General features: G+C 44.1%; 1 protein-coding gene across 1 annotated transcript in view; it reads left to right on the top strand.

The window, feature by feature from the left end:
• SLC25A36 (solute carrier family 25 member 36) overlaps positions 1-18,786 on the top strand; it is a 96,727-nt gene extending 77,941 nt beyond the window's left edge. Inside the window, exons 6-7 of the mRNA XM_089669512.1 lie at positions 6,519-6,808; positions 14,853-18,786. Of these exons, the coding sequence (XP_089525638.1) occupies positions 6,519-6,808; positions 14,853-15,046 (484 nt within the window). The 3' untranslated portion in view covers positions 15,047-18,786. The remainder of the gene's footprint in view (positions 1-6,518; positions 6,809-14,852) is intronic.
• The last annotated feature ends 449 nt before the right edge of the window (positions 18,787-19,235 follow it).

The raw sequence follows: 19,235 nt of genomic DNA, 5'->3' as shown, positions 1-19,235 counted from the left end.
ACTCAGGGACAGACAGAATTGTTACTGAGTGCCAGAGAATTGTTATTCAGGGACAGACAGAATTGTTACGGAGTGCCAGAGAATTGTTACTCAGGGCCACAGAAACTTTACTTAGGGCCACAGAATTTTTACTCAGGGACAGACAGAATTGTTACTGAGTGCCAGAGAATTGTTACTCAGGGACAGACAGAATTGTTACGGAGTGCCAGAGAATTGTTACTCAGGGCCACAGAAACTTTACTTAGGGCCACAGAATTTTTACTCAGGGACAGACAGAATTGTTACTGAGTGCCAGAGAATTGTTACTCAGGGACACATAATCGTTGAATTAAAGAGTATGTCAGACAACATACAGAGGAGTGGCAGAGGAGGCAATTTTTTAGGAGCGAGCAGACGTGGCAGCAGAGGAAGGGGTCGAGGGAGCACTATTCGCAGCCAGAGGCCAGTGCTCCCGGTGTCATCCAGCGGTCGTGTCTCCACCGACAACCCTGCCGTCATTGATTGGTTGGCTCGGTCGTCTTCCTCTTCCCAGGTCACCTCTGACACCTACAGCCAACGGTCGGTGGGTACGTCAGAAACAACCGTTAGTTGGCATGGCCCGGGAGCAAGCCCACTGAAATCACATGTCCTCTACCTGCCCCTGTCCTTTGCTGTTCCCTCACCAAGCGAAGTATCGCATGCTGTGGGCTCAGCCCCACTGTACAGTGAGGAAGAGCTAACAGAGGGCGGTCAGGAACGGGGGGAGACATCGGCCTTTTCAGCAGCCAGGCGAAGAAGTACTGGCGAGGAGAGTGGCTCTGTAGCCGGTCTAGAGACAGGTCTGTCTCCTGACCCAGACGCAGCCGAGGGGGCTAGTAATGAGGCGGAGACCGTACCTGATGATGAGGAGGTTGATCGCACTTGGCTGCCTCGTCGTCATCAGGCAATTTCTTCCGCATCATCAGGAGAAGAGGGTGCCAGCTTGGCAGCGAGCGAAACAGTCGGTGGGTTGCCCAGGAGGCAGCAGGGTCGCATCAGTGTCAGTGGAGCCAAACGGCCACGGAGTAGAGCACCAGCTCCACTGCAGCCTACCACCACGGCCAGTAGTGGTGCCGGTGCGCACGGAGGAAGTAGCAGTCAGCCAGTGAGGAGTAGCGGGGGCAAAGTTTCCTACTCGGTAGTGTGGCAATTTTTCGTCAAGCCGCCCGAGGAAGTAAACGTAGCCGTATGTCGACTATGTGGCCAGAAATGCAAGCGTGGCCAGGGGGCCCATGTTGGGACTACAGCATTGCGTCAGCATATGCAGCGTCACCATTCGTTGGCCTGGGAAAACCGTGATAAAGATACGGCGGTTCTGCCTGCCCCAGCCCCCGCTCCATCACCCGCTCCGTTACTTGCTCCGTCACCCGACGTCGTCAATCACCCTCTATCAGCCAGTCAAGGCTCCAACACCTCTGCTGAGGGGAGTTGTCGCTCGTTGGCATCTTCCGCTCGTTCAGATGCTCCTTCTCCTGCTACTCCTCTTCTCGGATTCCGTCAACAGTCTTTCTTGGAATCCGTTTCCAAGAGACAACAGTTTGCGAGCACGCACCCGACGGTGCAAAAGCTGAACGTCCTCCTGTCCAAGTTGCTGGTGCTGCAGTCCCTCCCTTTCCAACTGGTGGACTCAGCACCTTTCCGAGAAATGATGGCTTGTGCCGCGCCGCGGTGGAGAGTGCCAAGCCGTCATTTCTTTGCCCAAAAGGCAGTGCCAGCCCTGCATTCACATGTAGAAGAGATGGTGGGCCAGTCTTTGAGCATGTCGGTCTCTGCCAAAGTGCACGGCAGCGCCGACGTGTGGAGCTGTAACTACGGTCAGGGACAGTACATGTCATTTACGGCCCACTGGGTGAACGTGGTGCCGGCACAGCCGCACCAGCAACTTGGACAGGTCACGACGCTTTTGCCTCCACGTTTGCACGTCCTTGGTCCAGCAAACATGTCCGCCTCTACCACCTCTTTTTCCGCCGTGTCCTCAGCCGCCACCCCCGTGCCAAGTCCCATTACCCGACCGGCATATCACATGTGCAGGGCGCAACGGTGTCACGCTGTGCTGCACCTGGTATGCCTTGGCGAACGTAGTCACACAGGGGAGGAACTGCTGAGTGTAATGAACAGAGAAATCGACAGATGGCTGTCTCCGCGCAAACTGAAAATCGGAACCATGTTGACCGACAACGGAAAGAACATGGTGTCTGCTCTGCGTCAAGGAAGGTTGTGCCATGCGCCATGCATGGCTCACGTGTTTAATCTGGTTGTCAAGCGGTTCCTAAAATCCACCATCCCACTGCAAGACATCCTTAAAATGTCACGTAAACTGTGCATGCATTTCAGCCATTCCTACACCGCAAAGAACACCCTCATTGAGCTGCAGCGGCAGAACGGAATTCCACAGCATCGCCTGATCTGCGACGTTGCAACAAGGTGGAATTCAACCCTACACATGTTAGACCGCCTTTACGAGCAGCGAAAGGCCATCACCGATTTCCTTATGTTACAAGCGGATAAAGGTACTCCCCTGTGTAACTTAGATGTCAGCCATTGGCAGCTCATGCGTGACACCTGCCGCTTGCTCAGGCCCTTTGAGGAGGCCACGCTATTCGTGAGTCGGCAGGACTATGGGATGAACGACGTCATTCCTCTGTTGCACGTCCTGGAACAAATGCTGTTAACAATGGCTGGTCAGGGTGCGGTAGACGTGGCGCACAGATCTCAACGCCACATGACCCCTGTGGGGGCAGGACAGGAAGAAGAGGAGGAGGTAGAGGAGGACATTTGTGCTCAGGAATTATTGAGTGAAATGGGTGGTTTTTCCACTCAGCGGACAGGAGTGGAGGAGCAGGAGCATCTGGTAGAGGAGGAGGAGGAGGAGACAGAGGACCCAGACGCACCGTGGCAGTATGCTGTGGAGATGGAGGCAGGGAGTCCCTCGCATTCCTTGGCACAAATGGCCCATAGCATGCTCGGTTGCTTGCGTAGCGACAGCCGAATAATAACCATCAGACAGAGGGATGACTTTTGGCTGTCCACCTTGTTGGACCCTCGCTACCGTTCCAAAATGGTGGCCTTTTTCACACCTGCTGAGAGGGAGGCCAAAATAACGTACTATAAAAACCACCTATGTAGTCAGTTGGTCTCTGCCTTTGTGCGCCAACGTCCATCCTCAGACACTCTGGGCCCTGTGCGCTCGCGTTCCGCTGGCATGGCAGCAGGGGAGGGGTGGGGCGGTAGGAGCAGTGGCAGCTCCACCAGCAGCGGCTGCCTCAGTCTGCAGTCGATGATGAGTAGCTTTCTTCACCAGCGCAGTGAGGAAACTACTAACCAGCCGCAGCAGCAGCAGCATCATCAAGTGGACCTGGAGCAGGAGCTCAAACAACAGGCTTGGGCCTACTTGGACAGCACCCTGCCAACCGAGGTAGACAATCCCCTTGACTACTGGGCAACGAAACTTGACCTTTGGCCCCAACTAGCTGAATTTGCCCTTGAAAGGCTGTCATGCCCGGCCAGTAGCGTGGCATCGGAGCGCGTGTTTAGTGCGGCAGGAGGTATTGTAACTCCGCGGAGGACACGACTGTCCACCCAAAGTGTGGAGAGACTCACGTTTGTGAAAATGAATCAGGCGTGGATTAGTCTGGATTTCAAACCACCAGTTCCTGACACAACTGACTAAATCCGCCATGAATTTATGCCTCAAACATGTGCCACTTTCAGGTCTCCTCACACACTGCTGGTGTGTTGAATTTTTTGACATAGGGTGCTGGCAGATTACGGGCCTCCTATAGCTGCTGCCAGGCCCCTAATCTGCCATGGGCCCCTATATACCGCCTCCTCATGCTGCTGCCAAGTCCAGAGTCTCTCATGGGTCCCTGTACAGCCTCCCATTGCTGCTGTCTCCATCGCCACACTCTGCCATGTGCCACATTCAGGTCTCTTCACACTGCTGGTGTGTTGAATTTTTTGACATAGGGTGCTGGCAGATTACGGGCCTCCCATAGCTGCTGCCAGGCCCCTAATCTGCCATGGGCCCCTATATACCGCCTCCTCATGCTGCTGCCAAGTCCAGAGTCTCTCATGGGTCCTTGTACGGCCTCCCATTGCTGCTGTCTCCATCGCCACACTCTGCCATGTGCCACTTTCAGGTCTCCTCACACACTGCTGTTGTGTTGAATTTTTTGACATAGGGTGCTGGCAGATTACGGGCCTCCCATAGCTGCTGCCAGGCCCCTAATCTGCCATGGGCCCCTATATACTGCCTCCTCATGCTGCTGCCAAGTCCAGAGTCTCTCATGGGTCCCTGTACGGCCTCCCATTGCTGCTGTTTCCATCGCCACACTCTGCCATGTGCCACATTCAGGTCTCTTCACACTGCTGTTGTGTTGAATTTTTTGACATAGGGTGCTGGCAGATTACGGGCCTCCCATAGCTGCTGCCAGGCCCCTAATCTGCCATGGGCCCCTATATACCGCCTCCTCATGCTGCTGCCAAGTCCAGAGTCTCTCATGGGTCCCTGTACGGCCTCCCATTGCTGCTGTTTCCATCGCCACACTCTGCCATGTGCCACATTCAGGTCTCTTCACACTGCTGGTGTGTTGAATTTTTTGACATAGGGTGCTGGCAGATTACGGGCCTCCCATAGCTGCTGCCAGGCCCCTAATCTGCCATGGGCCCCTATATACCGCCTCCTCATGCTGCTGCCAAGTCCAGAGTCTCTCATGGGTCCCTGTACGGCCTCCCATTGCTGCTGTTTCCATCGCCACACTCTGCCATGTGCCACATTCAGGTCTCTTCACACTGCTGGTGTGTTGAATTTTTTGACATAGGGTGCTGGCAGATTACGGGCCTCCCATAGCTGCTGCCAGGCCCCTAATCTGCCATGGGCCCCTATATACCGCCTCCTCATGCTGCTGCCATGTCCAGAGTCTCTCATGGGTCCCTGTACGGCCTCCCATTGCTGCTGTCTCTATCGCCACACTCTGCCATGTGCCACTTTCAGGTCTCCTCACACACTGCTGTTGTGTTGAATTTTTTGACATAGGGTGCTGGCAGATTACGGGCCTCCCATAGCTGCTGCCAGGCCCCTAATCTGCCATGGGCCCCTATATACCGCCTCCTCATGCTGCTGCCAAGTCCAGAGTCTCTCATGGGTCCCTGTACGGCCTCCCATTGCTGCTGCCAGGAGGCAGCAGGGTCGCAGCAGTGTCAGTGGAGGCAAACGGCCACGGAGTAGAGCACCAGCTCCACTGCAGCCTACCACCACGGCCAGTAGTGGTGCCGGTGTGCACGGAGGAAGTAGCAGTCAGCCAGTGAGGAGTAGCGGAGGCAAAGTTTCCTACTCTGCGGTGTGGCAATTTTTCGTCAAGCCGCCCGAGGAAGTAAACGTAGCCGTATGTCGACTATGTGGCCAGAAAGTCAAGCGTGGCCAGGGGGCCCATGTTGGGACTACAGCGTTGCGTCAGCATATGCAGCGTCGCCATTCGGTGGCCTGGGAAAACCGTGATAAAGATACGGCGGTTCTGCCTGCCCCAGCCCAGGGTTCCATTTTGTCATAGGGTGCTGGCAGATTACAGGCCTCCCATAGGTGCTGCCAGGCCCCAAATCTGCCATGGGCCCCCGTACCGCCTGGTCACGCTGCTGCTGGGCCCACAGTGTGACCTGGGTCCCTGTACCGCCTCCCATTGCTCCCACTCTGCCATGTGCCACTTTCAGGTCTCCTCACACTCCTGCTGGTTTCCATTTTGTCATAGGTTGCTGTATGGCCTCCCATTGCTGCTGCCTCCACCGCCACACTGTGGCTCCAAACACTGGTTTTGGCCCCGTGACTGGCCAAAGGAGTGAAGTGTGCAGTGATTCTAAGATCGACGGCACTCATCTGCATGTCATACTGAGTGACAGTATTATTTCTCTTCCCCAGCAGACTCCAAGGGCATTTAAATTAAAGGTACAGTGTTCTGCACTAATATTAAGTCTCTCTGAAGCCTAGAAACACCCTTTTTTAAGTTAAATTCACAGCGAATTTATTCGACTCGAATCGAATATTGTCCACGAATTCGCCGAATCAGTCGAATCGAATTTTTCATTTCTTCGCTCATCTCTAATTACTATATAAAATCAAATGAAAGCTCTGACTGATAAATTTGATTTTTTTTTTTTTTTAAATTCATTTGGTTACAGTATTGCAGTGTTGACCAAATAATTGTAAAATTATTGCAGTGCTGAAAAATGGCCTGGCAATGAAGGAAGTGAAAATTGCCAGCATTGAGGTGGTTAAGCTGAGTTTTTGCTGGAAAATCTCCATTCATACAATGGATTGTCAGGCATCACTTATACACCGCAGCAACTTTTTTCTATTTGTTTATATGCTAACATCACTGGGTTCTCCACTTGAATCATCAGTGCAGTCTTCTTTTGGTAATGTTACTGTAGCGTCATTTTGATGTTGTGCAGCTATTGTAACAGATCATTAATGAGAAATGCACTTTAAATCTTTCTTCCCTTTCCAGAAACCGAGGAGAACGACGAATGAGCGCTTTAGAATGCATCCGTAAGGTGTACAGCACAGATGGCTTTAAAGGATTTTACAGGGGCATGTCTGCCTCCTACGCCGGCATCTCTGAAACTGTTATCCACTTTGTTATTTATGAAAGTATTAAACGAAGACTGCTGGAATATAAAACTGCAACAGCCATGGATGATGAGGATGAGTCTGTAAAAGAGGCTTCAGATTTTGTTGGACTAATGTTGGCAGCAGCAACATCCAAGACATGCGCCACCTCTATAGCATACCCACACGGTACGCAAGTTTGTATATATGTTGTTTTTGTACTTCTGACTGCTGTGTCTGTTGAAATATTGTCACCTAGAGGCTGATTGCAGCCATGACCATTCACTGGATTTTATGTGCCACAGATAACAAAACCAAATATTCATAATGCAATCACTGCAATTTAAGTAGTTATAGGCTTTGCTTTAGGTAAAAGTTTGCAGTTGCTGCTATTGTTTTTTTGTTTTGTTTTTTGTTTTGTTTTGCTGGTCAGGTTATGAACACAAAATGTTGCTTTTTTTTTTTTTTATTATACCACTCCCTTTAAGTTTTTTTTTTTATGGGCGGTTTAAAAGAGCAGCCTTGAATAAAATTAGTATATGTAAACCCTCATCTTGTAAAACAACCCATTCAGTTTCAACTAGAAACGAAAGGCAAAACAGTTGTGTATAGCTGTGAAAAAATGTTTTTTTAATTTTTTTTTTAATAAGTGATCACATTTCTTCTGTTTTCAGTCTTATAAGGCGCTCATGGAGGAAAAACAAGAGAACATTGATCTTCCCAGTGAATGGCTGTGCAGGGGGGTGTATCAGCACAAGTCTAATCATTGGATGAGAGCAGGCTGAGTTCATAGCATAGCTAGAGAACTGACCATGCTGTGCCCTCATTCCTAATATGGTCAGTTTTTAATAGGAGAGCAGAGGGACTGGTAGGACACCAGGGATTTCACTCACAAGAAGCAACACAAAGAAAACAGAATACTTTTTCATACAAGTACATGGTACAGCAGGTACATATGAAATGTTGGGTTTGCATATTCTTTAATCCATGAACTATATAATGCAACCCAGGAAACACTACCAGAAAGCTTATTCACTTTGTTGAGGTCTTTCTTTCATACTGTAGTATGTGTGGGTGGTGAAGGGATTCACTGGGTAGAGAGAGCAAAGCCATGAAACACTACCTTTCACAGGCCATTGAAAAATATTTCTGCATTCATGGGATATGGCTCCCAAGGCAACCAGCTGTACAGGATATGAATGCCAGGTTGAAACTCCATCCAGTGACTTTGTCTTCTGTCTTGGTTGTATATACACTTCAAACACCCAAACCTCATATATTTGCCTTTGCTTCACTCCCCTACCTTTTTAGCTGACCGCTTTGAGCAAAAGGAAAAAACTTACTGTGCTTTTAGTGCTTCCATATTAGAAGTACTAAGTACATTTATGTCAGACTTGAAAATTAAACCTACAAATAAGGAACAACATCCACCCCAGTGCTTAAAATCATATTGTTGTTGGTAACATTTTTCTTGGAACTATACTTGATGACAGATTTGAAGTTGGTTATTTCCAGTCTTGCCCTGTAAAGTCCTCCCAAGCTATTTATAAAAAAAAAAATGAATATCTATGGGGTTGTCCTATCCAACCTGCAGATAGACATTGATCAGGTCATAAGATGCTTTTGAAATCTGGATTACAAGGCCTAGAAATTTACGGGAGGGGCCTTATCATGGCGCCTACAGAGAGCATGGGTCTGGGCATTTTTCTTTTTGGGATTTGATGCTAGATACTTTGTAGAAAAGTTCCTCATCTTAAAGAGGGGTGTCGGATGAAGCAAAGTGCATCTCTTGGATAAAGACGATATCAGCATGCAGAGACTGTGCCTCCTTGGTTGTACTATATGGGTGAATAATAAATCGAGAGTAAAATATGAGGTGTTGAGTAAAGACAAAACACATGGGGGCTTAGCTGCATAGGATTTTAATATCTTTCTGACCGCGCTATAGCCAAAAGACTGCGGTCTACTAGTTCTGGGAGGGCGTCCATGGACGCCCTGCCAGAACCGCGCCCCCTGGACCGCGCACAGTGTGCGATCTGTGATCGCTGTGTCCTTTGGACACAGCTGATCACGTGTCCAAATAGGGGGCCAATCGGAGCCGCCTTTTACATGTGACCAGCTGTGTAAACAGGAAGAGCCAGTAAGCGTAATTTCTTATGGGCACATCTACACTGATCATCAGTGCCCTCATGATCAGTGTAGTCCCATGAATATCCCATCTGATGGTCAGTGTGACCCCATCAGTGCCCCATCAGATGATCAGTGTAGCCCCAATAGTGCCCATCTGTGCTGGCTTTCAGTGCCTCCTCAGTGATGCCTGTCAGTGCCGCCTGTCTGTGCCCATCAGTGAAGGAGAAAAATCGCTTATTTACAAAACTTTTTTTATCAAGCTTTGTTTTTTTTCTTTCCCCTTTCCCCTTTTCCTTTCTTTTCTTTCTCAAAAAATAAAAACCCCAGTGGTGATTAAATACCACCAAAAGAAAGCTCTATTTGTGTTAAAAAAAAAAAAAAAAAAAAAAAACTTTCATTTGGGAACAGTGTTGCATGAAAGCTGAAAATGTCTGGGCAGGAAGGGGGTGATAGTGACCGGTAGGCAAATGGTTAAAATATATTATTTTGCAGTTTTATTATCATGGTTAACAGAATGGGTATACAATTCAGGGGGGAAAAGTTGGGCACAGATTGAAAAAACACTAAGTAAAGCACAATTGGATAAAATTATTTGGGTACCACAACAGTATCACTCGTTTTTGGAACACGCAAGTAATTTAACATGTTTATAGGGTATGGGATTTCATTCATAAACAGATGGGGTGGGAATACAATTCACCTTCAATACCACTGGTTGGAAATAATTACTTCCTACCAGGGAAATGAAGTATATCATGTACAGTGGGGATCGAAAGTTTGGTCACCCCAGCTAAAAATTTGTATTAATGTGCATAAAGAAGCCAAGGAAAGATGGAAAAATCTCCAAAAGGCATCAAATTACAGATTAGACATTCTTATAATATGTCAACAAAAGTTAGATTTTATTTCCATCATTTACACTTTCAAAATAACAGAAAACAAAAAAATGGCGTCTGCAAAAGTTTGGGCACCCTGCAGAATTTATAGCATGCACTGCCCCCTTTGCAAAGCTGAGACCTGCCAGTGTCATGGATTGTTCTCAATCATCGTCTGGAAAGACCAGGTGATGTCAATCTCAAAGGTTTTAAATGCCCAGACTCATCTGACCTTGCCCCAACAATCAGCACCATGGGTTCTTCTAAGCAGTTGTCTAGAAAACTGAAACTGAAAATAGTTGACGCTCACAAAGCTGGAGAAGGCTATAAGAAGATAGCAAAGCGTTTTCAGATGTCAATATCCTCTGTTCGGAATGTAATTAAGAAATGGCAGTCATCATGAACAGTGGAAGTTAAAGCAAGATCTGGAAGAAAAAGAAAAATATCAGACAGAACAGCTCGCAGGATTGTGAGAAAAACAATTCAAAACCCACGTTTGACTGCACGATCCCTCCAGAAAGATCTGGCAGACACTGGAGTTTTGGTACACTATTCCACTATAAAGAGATACTTGTACAAATATGGTCTTCATGGAAGAGTCATCAGAAGAAAACCTCTTCTACGTCCTCACCACAAAAATCATCGTTTGAACTTTGCAAATGAACATATAGACAAGCCTGATGCATTTTGGAAACAAGTTCTGTGGACCGATGAGGTTAAAATGTAACTTTTTGGCCGGAATGAGAAAAGGTACGTTTGGAGAAGAAGGGGCACAGAATTTAATGAAAAGAACCTCTGTCCAACTGTAAAGCATGGGGTTGGATCAATCATGCTTTGGGGTTGTGTTGCAGCCAGTGGCACAGGGAACATCTCACGAGTAGAAGGAAAAATGGATTCAATAAAATTTCAGCAAATTTTGGATGGTAACTTGATGCCATCTGTGAAAAAGCTGAAGTTAAAGAGAGGATGGCTTCTACAAATGGATAATGATCCTAAACACACCTCGAAATCCACGGGGGATTACATCAAGAGGCGTAAACTGAAGGTTTTGCCATGGCCTTCACAATCTCCTGACCTCAACATAATTGAAAATCTATGGATAGATCTTAAAAGAGCAGTGCGTGACAGACAGCCCAGAAATCTCAAAGAACTGGAAGACTTTTGTAAGGAAGAATGGGCAAAGATACCTCAAACAAGAATTGAAAGACTCTTGGCTGGCTACAAAAAGCGTTTACAAGCTGTGATACTTGCCAAAGGGGGCAGTACAAGATATTAACTCTGCAGGGTGCCTAAACTTTTGCAGACACCATTTTTTTGTTTTCTGTTATTTTGAAAGTGTAAATGATGGAAAATCTAACTTTTGTTGACATATTATAAGAATGTCTAATCTGTAATTTGATGCCTTTTGGAGATTTTTCCATCTTTCCTTGGCTTCTTTATGCACATTAATACAAATTTTTAGCTGGGGTGCCCAAACTTTCGATCCCCATTGTATATGTATAAAAGATAAGAATGCACGTTGAAAGGATATTATGAAAAATGGGGAAATATGCTATTTTCAGGAATTGAAACACAAAAGGGAATTGGTTTTTGTAATGGTTGAATGGCGATACCTTCAGTCAAGACCTTTTTCGGCAACACTTCCACAACCACTAAGAACAGTAGAAAATATATACCCATTTGAATAGTTGTTTAGTTCAGATATAATACAAAAACATGGTATTGCTTGTATCCGTAAGATACTTACTATAATATCTAGTCCTCTTTTTTCCCACTGTACAAGTGAAACTCGAAAAATTAGAATATCGTGCAAAAGTTCATTTATTTCCGTAACACAACTTAAAAGGTGAAACTAATATATGAGAGAGACTCATTACATGCAAAGCAAGATAGCTCAAGCCATGATTTGTCATAATTGTGATGATTATGGCTTACAGCTCATGAAAACCCCAAATCCACAATCTCAGAAAATTTGAATGTTACATGCAATCAATAAAACAATGATTGTACATAGAACAATATCGGACCTCTGAAAAGTATAAGCATGCATATGTACTCAGTACTTGGTTTGGGCCCCTTTTGCAGCAATTACTGCCTCAATGTGGCGTGGCATGGAAGCTATCAGCCTGTGGCACTGCTGAGGTGCTATGGAAGACCAGGATGCTTCAATAGCGGCCTTCAGCTCTTCTGCATTGTTCGGTCTCATGTCTCTCATCTTTCTCTTGGCAATGCCCCATAGATTCTCTATGGGGTTAAGGTCAGGTGAGTTTGCTGGCCAATCAAGCACAGTAATCCCACGGTCATTGAACCAGGTTTTGGTGCTTTTGGCAGTGTGGGCAGGTGCCAAGTCCTGCTGGAAAATGAAGTCAGCATCCTCATAAAGCTCGTCTGCGGAAGGAAGCATGAAGTGCTCCAAAATCTCCTGGTAGACGGCTGCGTTGACCCTGGACTTAATGAAGCACAGTGGACCAACACCAGCAGATGACATGGCTCCCCAAATCAGCACAGACTGTGGAAACTTCACACTGGACTTCAAGCATCTTGCAGTGTGTGCCTCTCCATTCTTCCTCCATACTCTGCAACTCATTTGGAAACCAAGGACCCAAACGTTGCTATCATCAGAAAAGAGGACTTTGAACCATTGAGCAACAGACCAGGTCTGTTTTTCTTTAGCCCAGGTAAGACGCTTCTGATGTTGTTTGTTCAGGAGCAGCTTGACAAGAGGAATACGACATTTGAAGCCCATGTCCAGGATCCGTCTGTGTGTGGTGGCTCTTGATGCACCGACTCCAGCCTCAGTCCACTCCTTGTGAAAGTCCCCAACACTTTTGTATGGCCTTTTCCTGACAATCCTCTCCAGGCTGCGGTCATCCCTGCTGCTTGTGCACCTTTTTCTTCCACCCTTTTCCCTTCCACATAACTTTCTATTAATGTGCTTTGATACAGCACTTTGGGAACATCCAACGTCTTTTGCAATTACCTTTTGAGGCTTTCCCTCCTTATGGAGGGTGTCAATGATGGTTTTCTGCACAACTATCAGGTCAGCAGTCTTTACCATGATTGTGATTCCTACTGAACCAGACTGAGAGACCATTTAAAGGCTCAGGAACCCTTTGCAGGTGTTATGGCTTAATTAGCTGATTAGAGTGGGACACTTTGAGCCTAGAATATTGCACATTTTCACAATATTCTAATTTTCTGAGATTGTGGATTTGGGGTTTTCATGAGCTGTAAGCCATAATCGGCACAATTATGACAAATCACGGCTTGAACTATCTTGCTTTGCATGTAATTAGTCTATCTCATATATTAGTTTCACCTTTTAAGTTGCATTACTGAAATAAATGAACATTTGCACAATATTCTAACTTTTCGAGTTTCATCTGTATATGGAGAAATAGGAAAGTGAATTTGGAATACAATTGAATGAACAAAAAAGGAAAATAAGATAAGATGGTATATTACACCTATGATAGCGCATAAACAACCAGTGAATTCACTTTTTAGTTGGAGGGGGTATGGAATAAAGGGAACAATGGCACATATATGATGGGAATGCCCCAAAATACAAGAGTTCTGGCAGCAAATAATACAACAGATACAGGAGATTTTGGGGGGTCAGTATCCCAAAAGATCCATGGGTGTCTATTTCATAGCACGGAGTTTACGGTAAAACAATATAAAAATACAATGATACCTAATTTAATAAAGGCAGCAAAATGGCTGATCCCTAAATTTTGGCAGGTACAAGTGATTCCTAAAGTAAAAGACTGGATAAAGAGGGTTGAGCATACATATAGGAATTATGTCATAGTGGAGAAGATAAAATGGAAAAATTTATAAAAACCTGGGGAAAATGGAGTCCATTTTAAAACTACAAATAAATATGCAGAACTGATAGGAGTTAACAAGAGAATGAGGGAGCGATAGATTGACAGGCATAAACACAATAAGAGGTAAGGATAGAAGAAAAGAAAGTGGATAAAAGGTGTAAGAGGAGTGGGGAGGAGGGAAATATGCAAAACCTAAAAATATTATTTATGTTGAGGATCAGAAAAAAATTATGGATTAAGTATTAAAATCTTAAATGTGGTGGGTATTTTTTTTTAAACTACTCAATCTTTATTTGTTACTAAGATACTATGCCGATGACACCCAAATCTATCCCTCTACTCCTCACCTCACTCATTCGGTCTCCTCCCACATTACTAACTTACTGACATATCAGCATGGATGTCGCACAACTTCCTTAAATTAAATCTCTAAAACCGAGCTCGTGCCCTCCTGCATGACTTTTCCATCAAGATCAATAATGCAATAATCAGTCCCTCCCTTCAAGCCAGGGTACTAGATGTAATCCTAGACTATGACCCATCCTTTTGGCCCCAGATCCAATCACTCAAAAGCTTGTAGACTTCTCTTCTGTAGCATCTTGAAAATTCTCCCCTTTTTAACTAACGAAAACCACCAAGCTACCCATTCCCTCCCTTGTTATTTCTCGCCTTGACTATTGCAACTCCCTTACCATAGGTTTACTTTCCTGTAGGCTACCCCCTCTTCAGTCTATCATGAATGCTGCTGCCAGAATAGTCTACTTTACCAACCGCTCAGTGTCTGCCACCTCTCTGCCAATCCCTCCACTGGCTTCCGATTGCCCAGCATATTAAATTCAAAATGCTTACAACAACATACAAAGCTGTTCACAACTCTGCCCCTAGCTACATCACCAGTGTTGTCTCCAAATATCACCCAAACCATCCTCTCCATTCCTCTCATGACCTCCCGCTCTCAAGCTCCCTTGTCTCTTCCTACCATGCTAGTCTCCAGGACTTTGCCAGAGCTTCTCCCATCCTCTGGGAACTCTCTACCTCAACCGGTCTGAATATTCCCCACTCTTGCTGACTTTAGGCGATCCTTGAAAACTCATTCAGTGAAGTCTATCACGCATCTAACTAGACATTTATCATTTCCATCAGCTCATTCTCCACAGTTATAACCTTTTGTACTACTTGCCCCACCCTATTAGATTATAAACTTTCATAAGCAGAGCCCTTTTAATCCTCTTGTTTTTTACTGCATTGTACCTGTACTGTCTCCCTTTATATTGAATAGCGCTGCGTAAACTGTTGGTGCGGTATAAATCCTGTATAATAATAATAATTTATTTTTGTCCTAATGTCTATGTATTTTGTTAGTGATGTTAATTTTTTTTTCTGTTTTGTTTTCAGAGGTTGTACGGACAAGGCTACGCGAGGAGGGCACAAAATACAGATCCTTCTTTCAGACACTGTCTCTGGTGGTGAGAGAAGAAGGTTATGGTTCCTTGTACCGTGGCCTCACAACGCACCTGGTTAGACAAATTCCCAACACAGCTATAATGATGTCAACCTACGAAGTGGTTGTCTATTTGCTAAATGGATAGCAGCCAAGCATGCATTCTTGTCTATGAAGATGGGTGACCAAAGAATTGAAAGTGGACCAGGGAGCACCTAAAGAACAATAGTGATGGTGACAACCAGAAAGGCTCAGTGTAACCACCATAGAATGTATGGATAGCTGCTGCTGAATGTGCTCCTGCCACCTTCATTGCATGTGGTTTTTGGCCACTCATGAGATGGAATTGAGAGGGTGTCAGAATGGGCAACATCATGCATTTCACAGCTGCCATTTCCCTCTTAAATGGTATGGTCCATTAGACTCTGAAAAGCTTGACACTAATGGGATGACAAACACAAATCTGTGCTTTTTTGTTTCACAGTGTACAGATGGTGCAACCCATCCTGTATTTCCTCTGTATACTGTAAAACACACAGCATATCCAACACATCATATTTTCTACACATCTTTCTGCTGTGTCTCTGGCTGAACTTGAAATTAATGTAGAAGGATCCCATTATTTGATGTGTGTTATATTAACAAGTACCTGAATGATGTACAGTTTTGTTTTTTTTGTTTGTTTTTTTTTATAAATAAGCTGCTGTTTATTCATCGGCTTTGTATGTGCACTTGTTTCCCATGACCAAAGTAAGGCCATCTTGGTTTTCAGGTTATGTAATACATCAGAATCTGCCACACCAAATACTTGATTCCAGTCTTGTTCTACCTATGTACTGAAAGTCATGCTACGCTTCCTGTTTATTGAAGAATATTTATATACTGTGAAATTTTGCAAAAGGAGGAAACTTGATCAGGCGTAGCCTTCTCATAACCTTCTGGTATTGGGTTGCACAAGCATTTTTTTTGCACCTACCATTATATTGTAGCGCACAAATACCATTGTATTTTGGGTTTTTAATAGTGATATAAGATATTGTGATGCTTTCTAACACCTTGCATTGCGCCCCTTCGCATTAGCGAGGACTCAAGTTATTTGCTTCCTTTTTCAAATTTGTACAGTTCAATTTAAGCTATTTATCCTATATAGCCACTCCATAAAAGTAGTTAAAAGAACCGTAATTATACCTTAAATGCAAAGTACCCCAAAACTGAAGAGCCATTTGTTTTGTGATTGAGTTGAGATAAAATGTGTAAAATGTGCTTTCCTATAAAAAGAAAAAAAAAAAAAAAAACGCATAAAAAGAAATATTTTATATAGTGTGTGTGTGTGTGTGTTTTTTTTTTTTGTTTGTTTATTTTGAGGGGAAGCAATATTCCATCTCTCAAAGTCTGTGGTTCAGCCAACTGTCCATCAGAGCAAGTCTCTTCCATGAGATGGAAAGGTACACATGCAGTGTTAAAGCAGAGGGTCAGTGGTTTTGCAGCTGTTGTGGTACTTGTTATCGGCTTGCAGGACTTGCTGAGACTTTCAGTTCAGCAGCAGCTGGAAAGGAATGGCCTTTGAAGAGCAATATGCGCATACAGCACTGATTTCCTCTAAGATGTGGCCAACAGTGAAGGTCTGCCTTGGGCATCCAGCATATTGTATTACCCACATTGTATATGTGGGTTTTTTTCATTTAGAGAAAGTTGATCTACTAAAATATATATATATATATATATATATATATATATATATATATATATATATATATCCATTTCTAATCCAGGCTTGACAACGAATAGCACCCACTTATGAGAGTATACTTATCAGGCCTAATTCCAAATCGGCACAATAGTTGACCCAAATCTCACAGTGCTTGAGTGTCCACCGATCCATCCAGATTTCTGTATTGAGAGCATGGTTCTACCACCTCCCACCTTCAAAGCCTTCATATTAGCCCATCACTGTGATGGGTTGTCTTACTGGCTAATAGTGAGGTTTAGAAAGGGCCCTCCCACAACACAGGAAGCTGGGTTGATATGTAAATACTGGTATAGCTATGTGCTTCCCAGGGCAGGTTAGGCGTTTTTTTTTTTTTTCACTTTATTTTTCAAAACTTTACCCATATAGAAGACAAAATATTTTTATTACATCTTTCCATCGGTTTGAATAGGAAAATGAACCAAGTAAAAAGTTCCACAAGCAGCCTTTACAGAAAAACAGAATTAATATCTTTTTTTAGGCAGTTTGTCCAACAGATGTAATGGAGAAGGTCTGTATGTAATGGAATCTTGAGTGCTAGCATGCCACAGTAGGCTAACTGCAAAGATGCCAAGTATTTAAAGAAAACCCAACATTCAAATTAATACATTTTCTCTTTTGATAACAGGATCTGAACAGTGTCTGAACATACAAATTTATAAAGAAAAAGTGCCTTGGAGACCACCTGGAGTACATGCTGCTTTGCATATCGGCTGGCTTTGGGGGGGTCTCTCTTCTCAGTATAGATTATACTGTTTTATGTTGAAACAGAATCTGTCAATGTATTGCGCTATATTAGTATATTTAGCCTATTGTCCAGTGCAGTTCCTTGTGATCTGATTGTAGTGATTAGATGCTTTAGGAGAGAGGGAGATTTGTCAGCATAACTTTACTGAGAACCTGAATTAAAAATGAATGTGGTTTCTAGGCCTTTCTGGTCAAACGTATGTGGAAGAATCCTTTTAGAGCATTTACTATCCAATAATTACATGTTTCTATTGGTGACAGGTTTTCTCCCTCACTGTCTGTGGAAATGTGAAGCCCAAGCCTGGTACTGGTTTATTTGGCAATCAAGTTATTTAAAGCTGAACTCTGGGCAGAAACTTTTTGTTTTTCCCGTTAATGGTGCTTTCCTGCCTTAAGAAGAAATGTAGTCCATTTCTCTCCTCAGTTTGTAGTGTAAGATAATATGAAGGTACGCTTTTTAAATTAGTTTGCATTCCCCGTAATTTCCTGTTTTGTAAGACTAGTGGCTGCTATGCCCTCTGTTGACCTGGCCACCAGTCTTGTAAGGTCCCCACTGTAGTTCTCTTTCAGCAAGCAGTGATCTCCCAGTCTGAATTGCCCACTATAGCTACGTCATTCCGTTGATATTGTGGGCGTCTACACAGATATGCAGAATAGAGCACCTTAGCATAGCTCCAAACCCACACATACACCCCCTTCACATTGTATATTCAAGATAGAACACCTTAGCATAGCTCCGCCCACACACTTTTTTTTTTTTTTTCTCTCTCTCTGCATTTCTCTTTGTATCTTGGGAAATGTAGTACCATTTACCATCACATGTGACATGCAGCAAGAGTGAAACTCCTTCCTGTGAATGCAAACCACATTTATTTCTAAGAACAGGATGATGTTGAGATAGAAAAACTAATTTAATAACTTTGCCAGTTATTAAACTAAGCCTAAGAAGAGGGATCTAAAAATGCACACTTAGTAGGACCTTGGAGTTCTTCTTCTTTAAACCCTGCACTGTATGAAGAAATGTATACTTTTTCTTTTTTTTTCCCCTTACCTGCTCAGTTTAAAGAATTCACTAAATGAGATTGATCCATTTGGCTTAAGCAATGGTAATCTCTATTTTACTGTGGCTCAAGCAGAGATTGACATTTTGTTCTACATCCCCAGAATGAGGTTGCAGATGTTTTACATCCTTTGGCCACATTTAAATAAGGTGCTACATGGTGGTTTACAGCTGTAATATATTAGATACCTGCACTCCTTGCTCAATGAACATTTTTTTCTTCCATTTCCATAGCTATTATTCCAATGGATTGCTAAATGCCTGTATCTTTTCATACTGTAACAATGTACAACTTTATGATTAATAAAGAAACATTGTGTTGTATATGTTTTAAGTGTTGTAGATGTAAATCATTGTATAGTAACATAATACACTGCTCAAAAAAAGAAAGTAACACTTTGAAAAAAACATCAGATCTCAATGGGAAAAAATATCATGCTGGATATGTATGCTGCTTTGGATTGGGTAATGTGTTAGGAATGTAAGGATTCCCCATCGTTTCATGGAAATAAAAATTCTCAACCTACAGAGGACTGAATCCAAAGACACCCTGAAAATCAAAGTGAAAAAATGATGCAGCAGAGTAGTCCACTTTGCTGAAATTTCATTGCAGAAACTCAGAATGGTATTTAGTAGTTTGTATGGCCCCCACGTGCTTGTATGCATGCCTGACAACTTCGGGCCATGCTCCTAATGAGACGATGGATGGTGTCCTAAGATATTTCCTCCCAGATCTAGACCAGGGAATTTCTGAGCTCCTGGACAGTCTGAGGTGCAACCTGG

Source organism: Staurois parvus, unplaced genomic scaffold (genome assembly GCF_062004578.1).
Source record: "Staurois parvus isolate SC_StPar_1 unplaced genomic scaffold, SC_StPar_1.0 ptg000078l, whole genome shotgun sequence".
Taxonomy (NCBI): domain Eukaryota; kingdom Metazoa; phylum Chordata; class Amphibia; order Anura; family Ranidae; genus Staurois; species Staurois parvus.
Note: the sequence above shows the minus strand (reverse complement) of the source record. Positions and strands in the feature narration are given on the sequence as shown.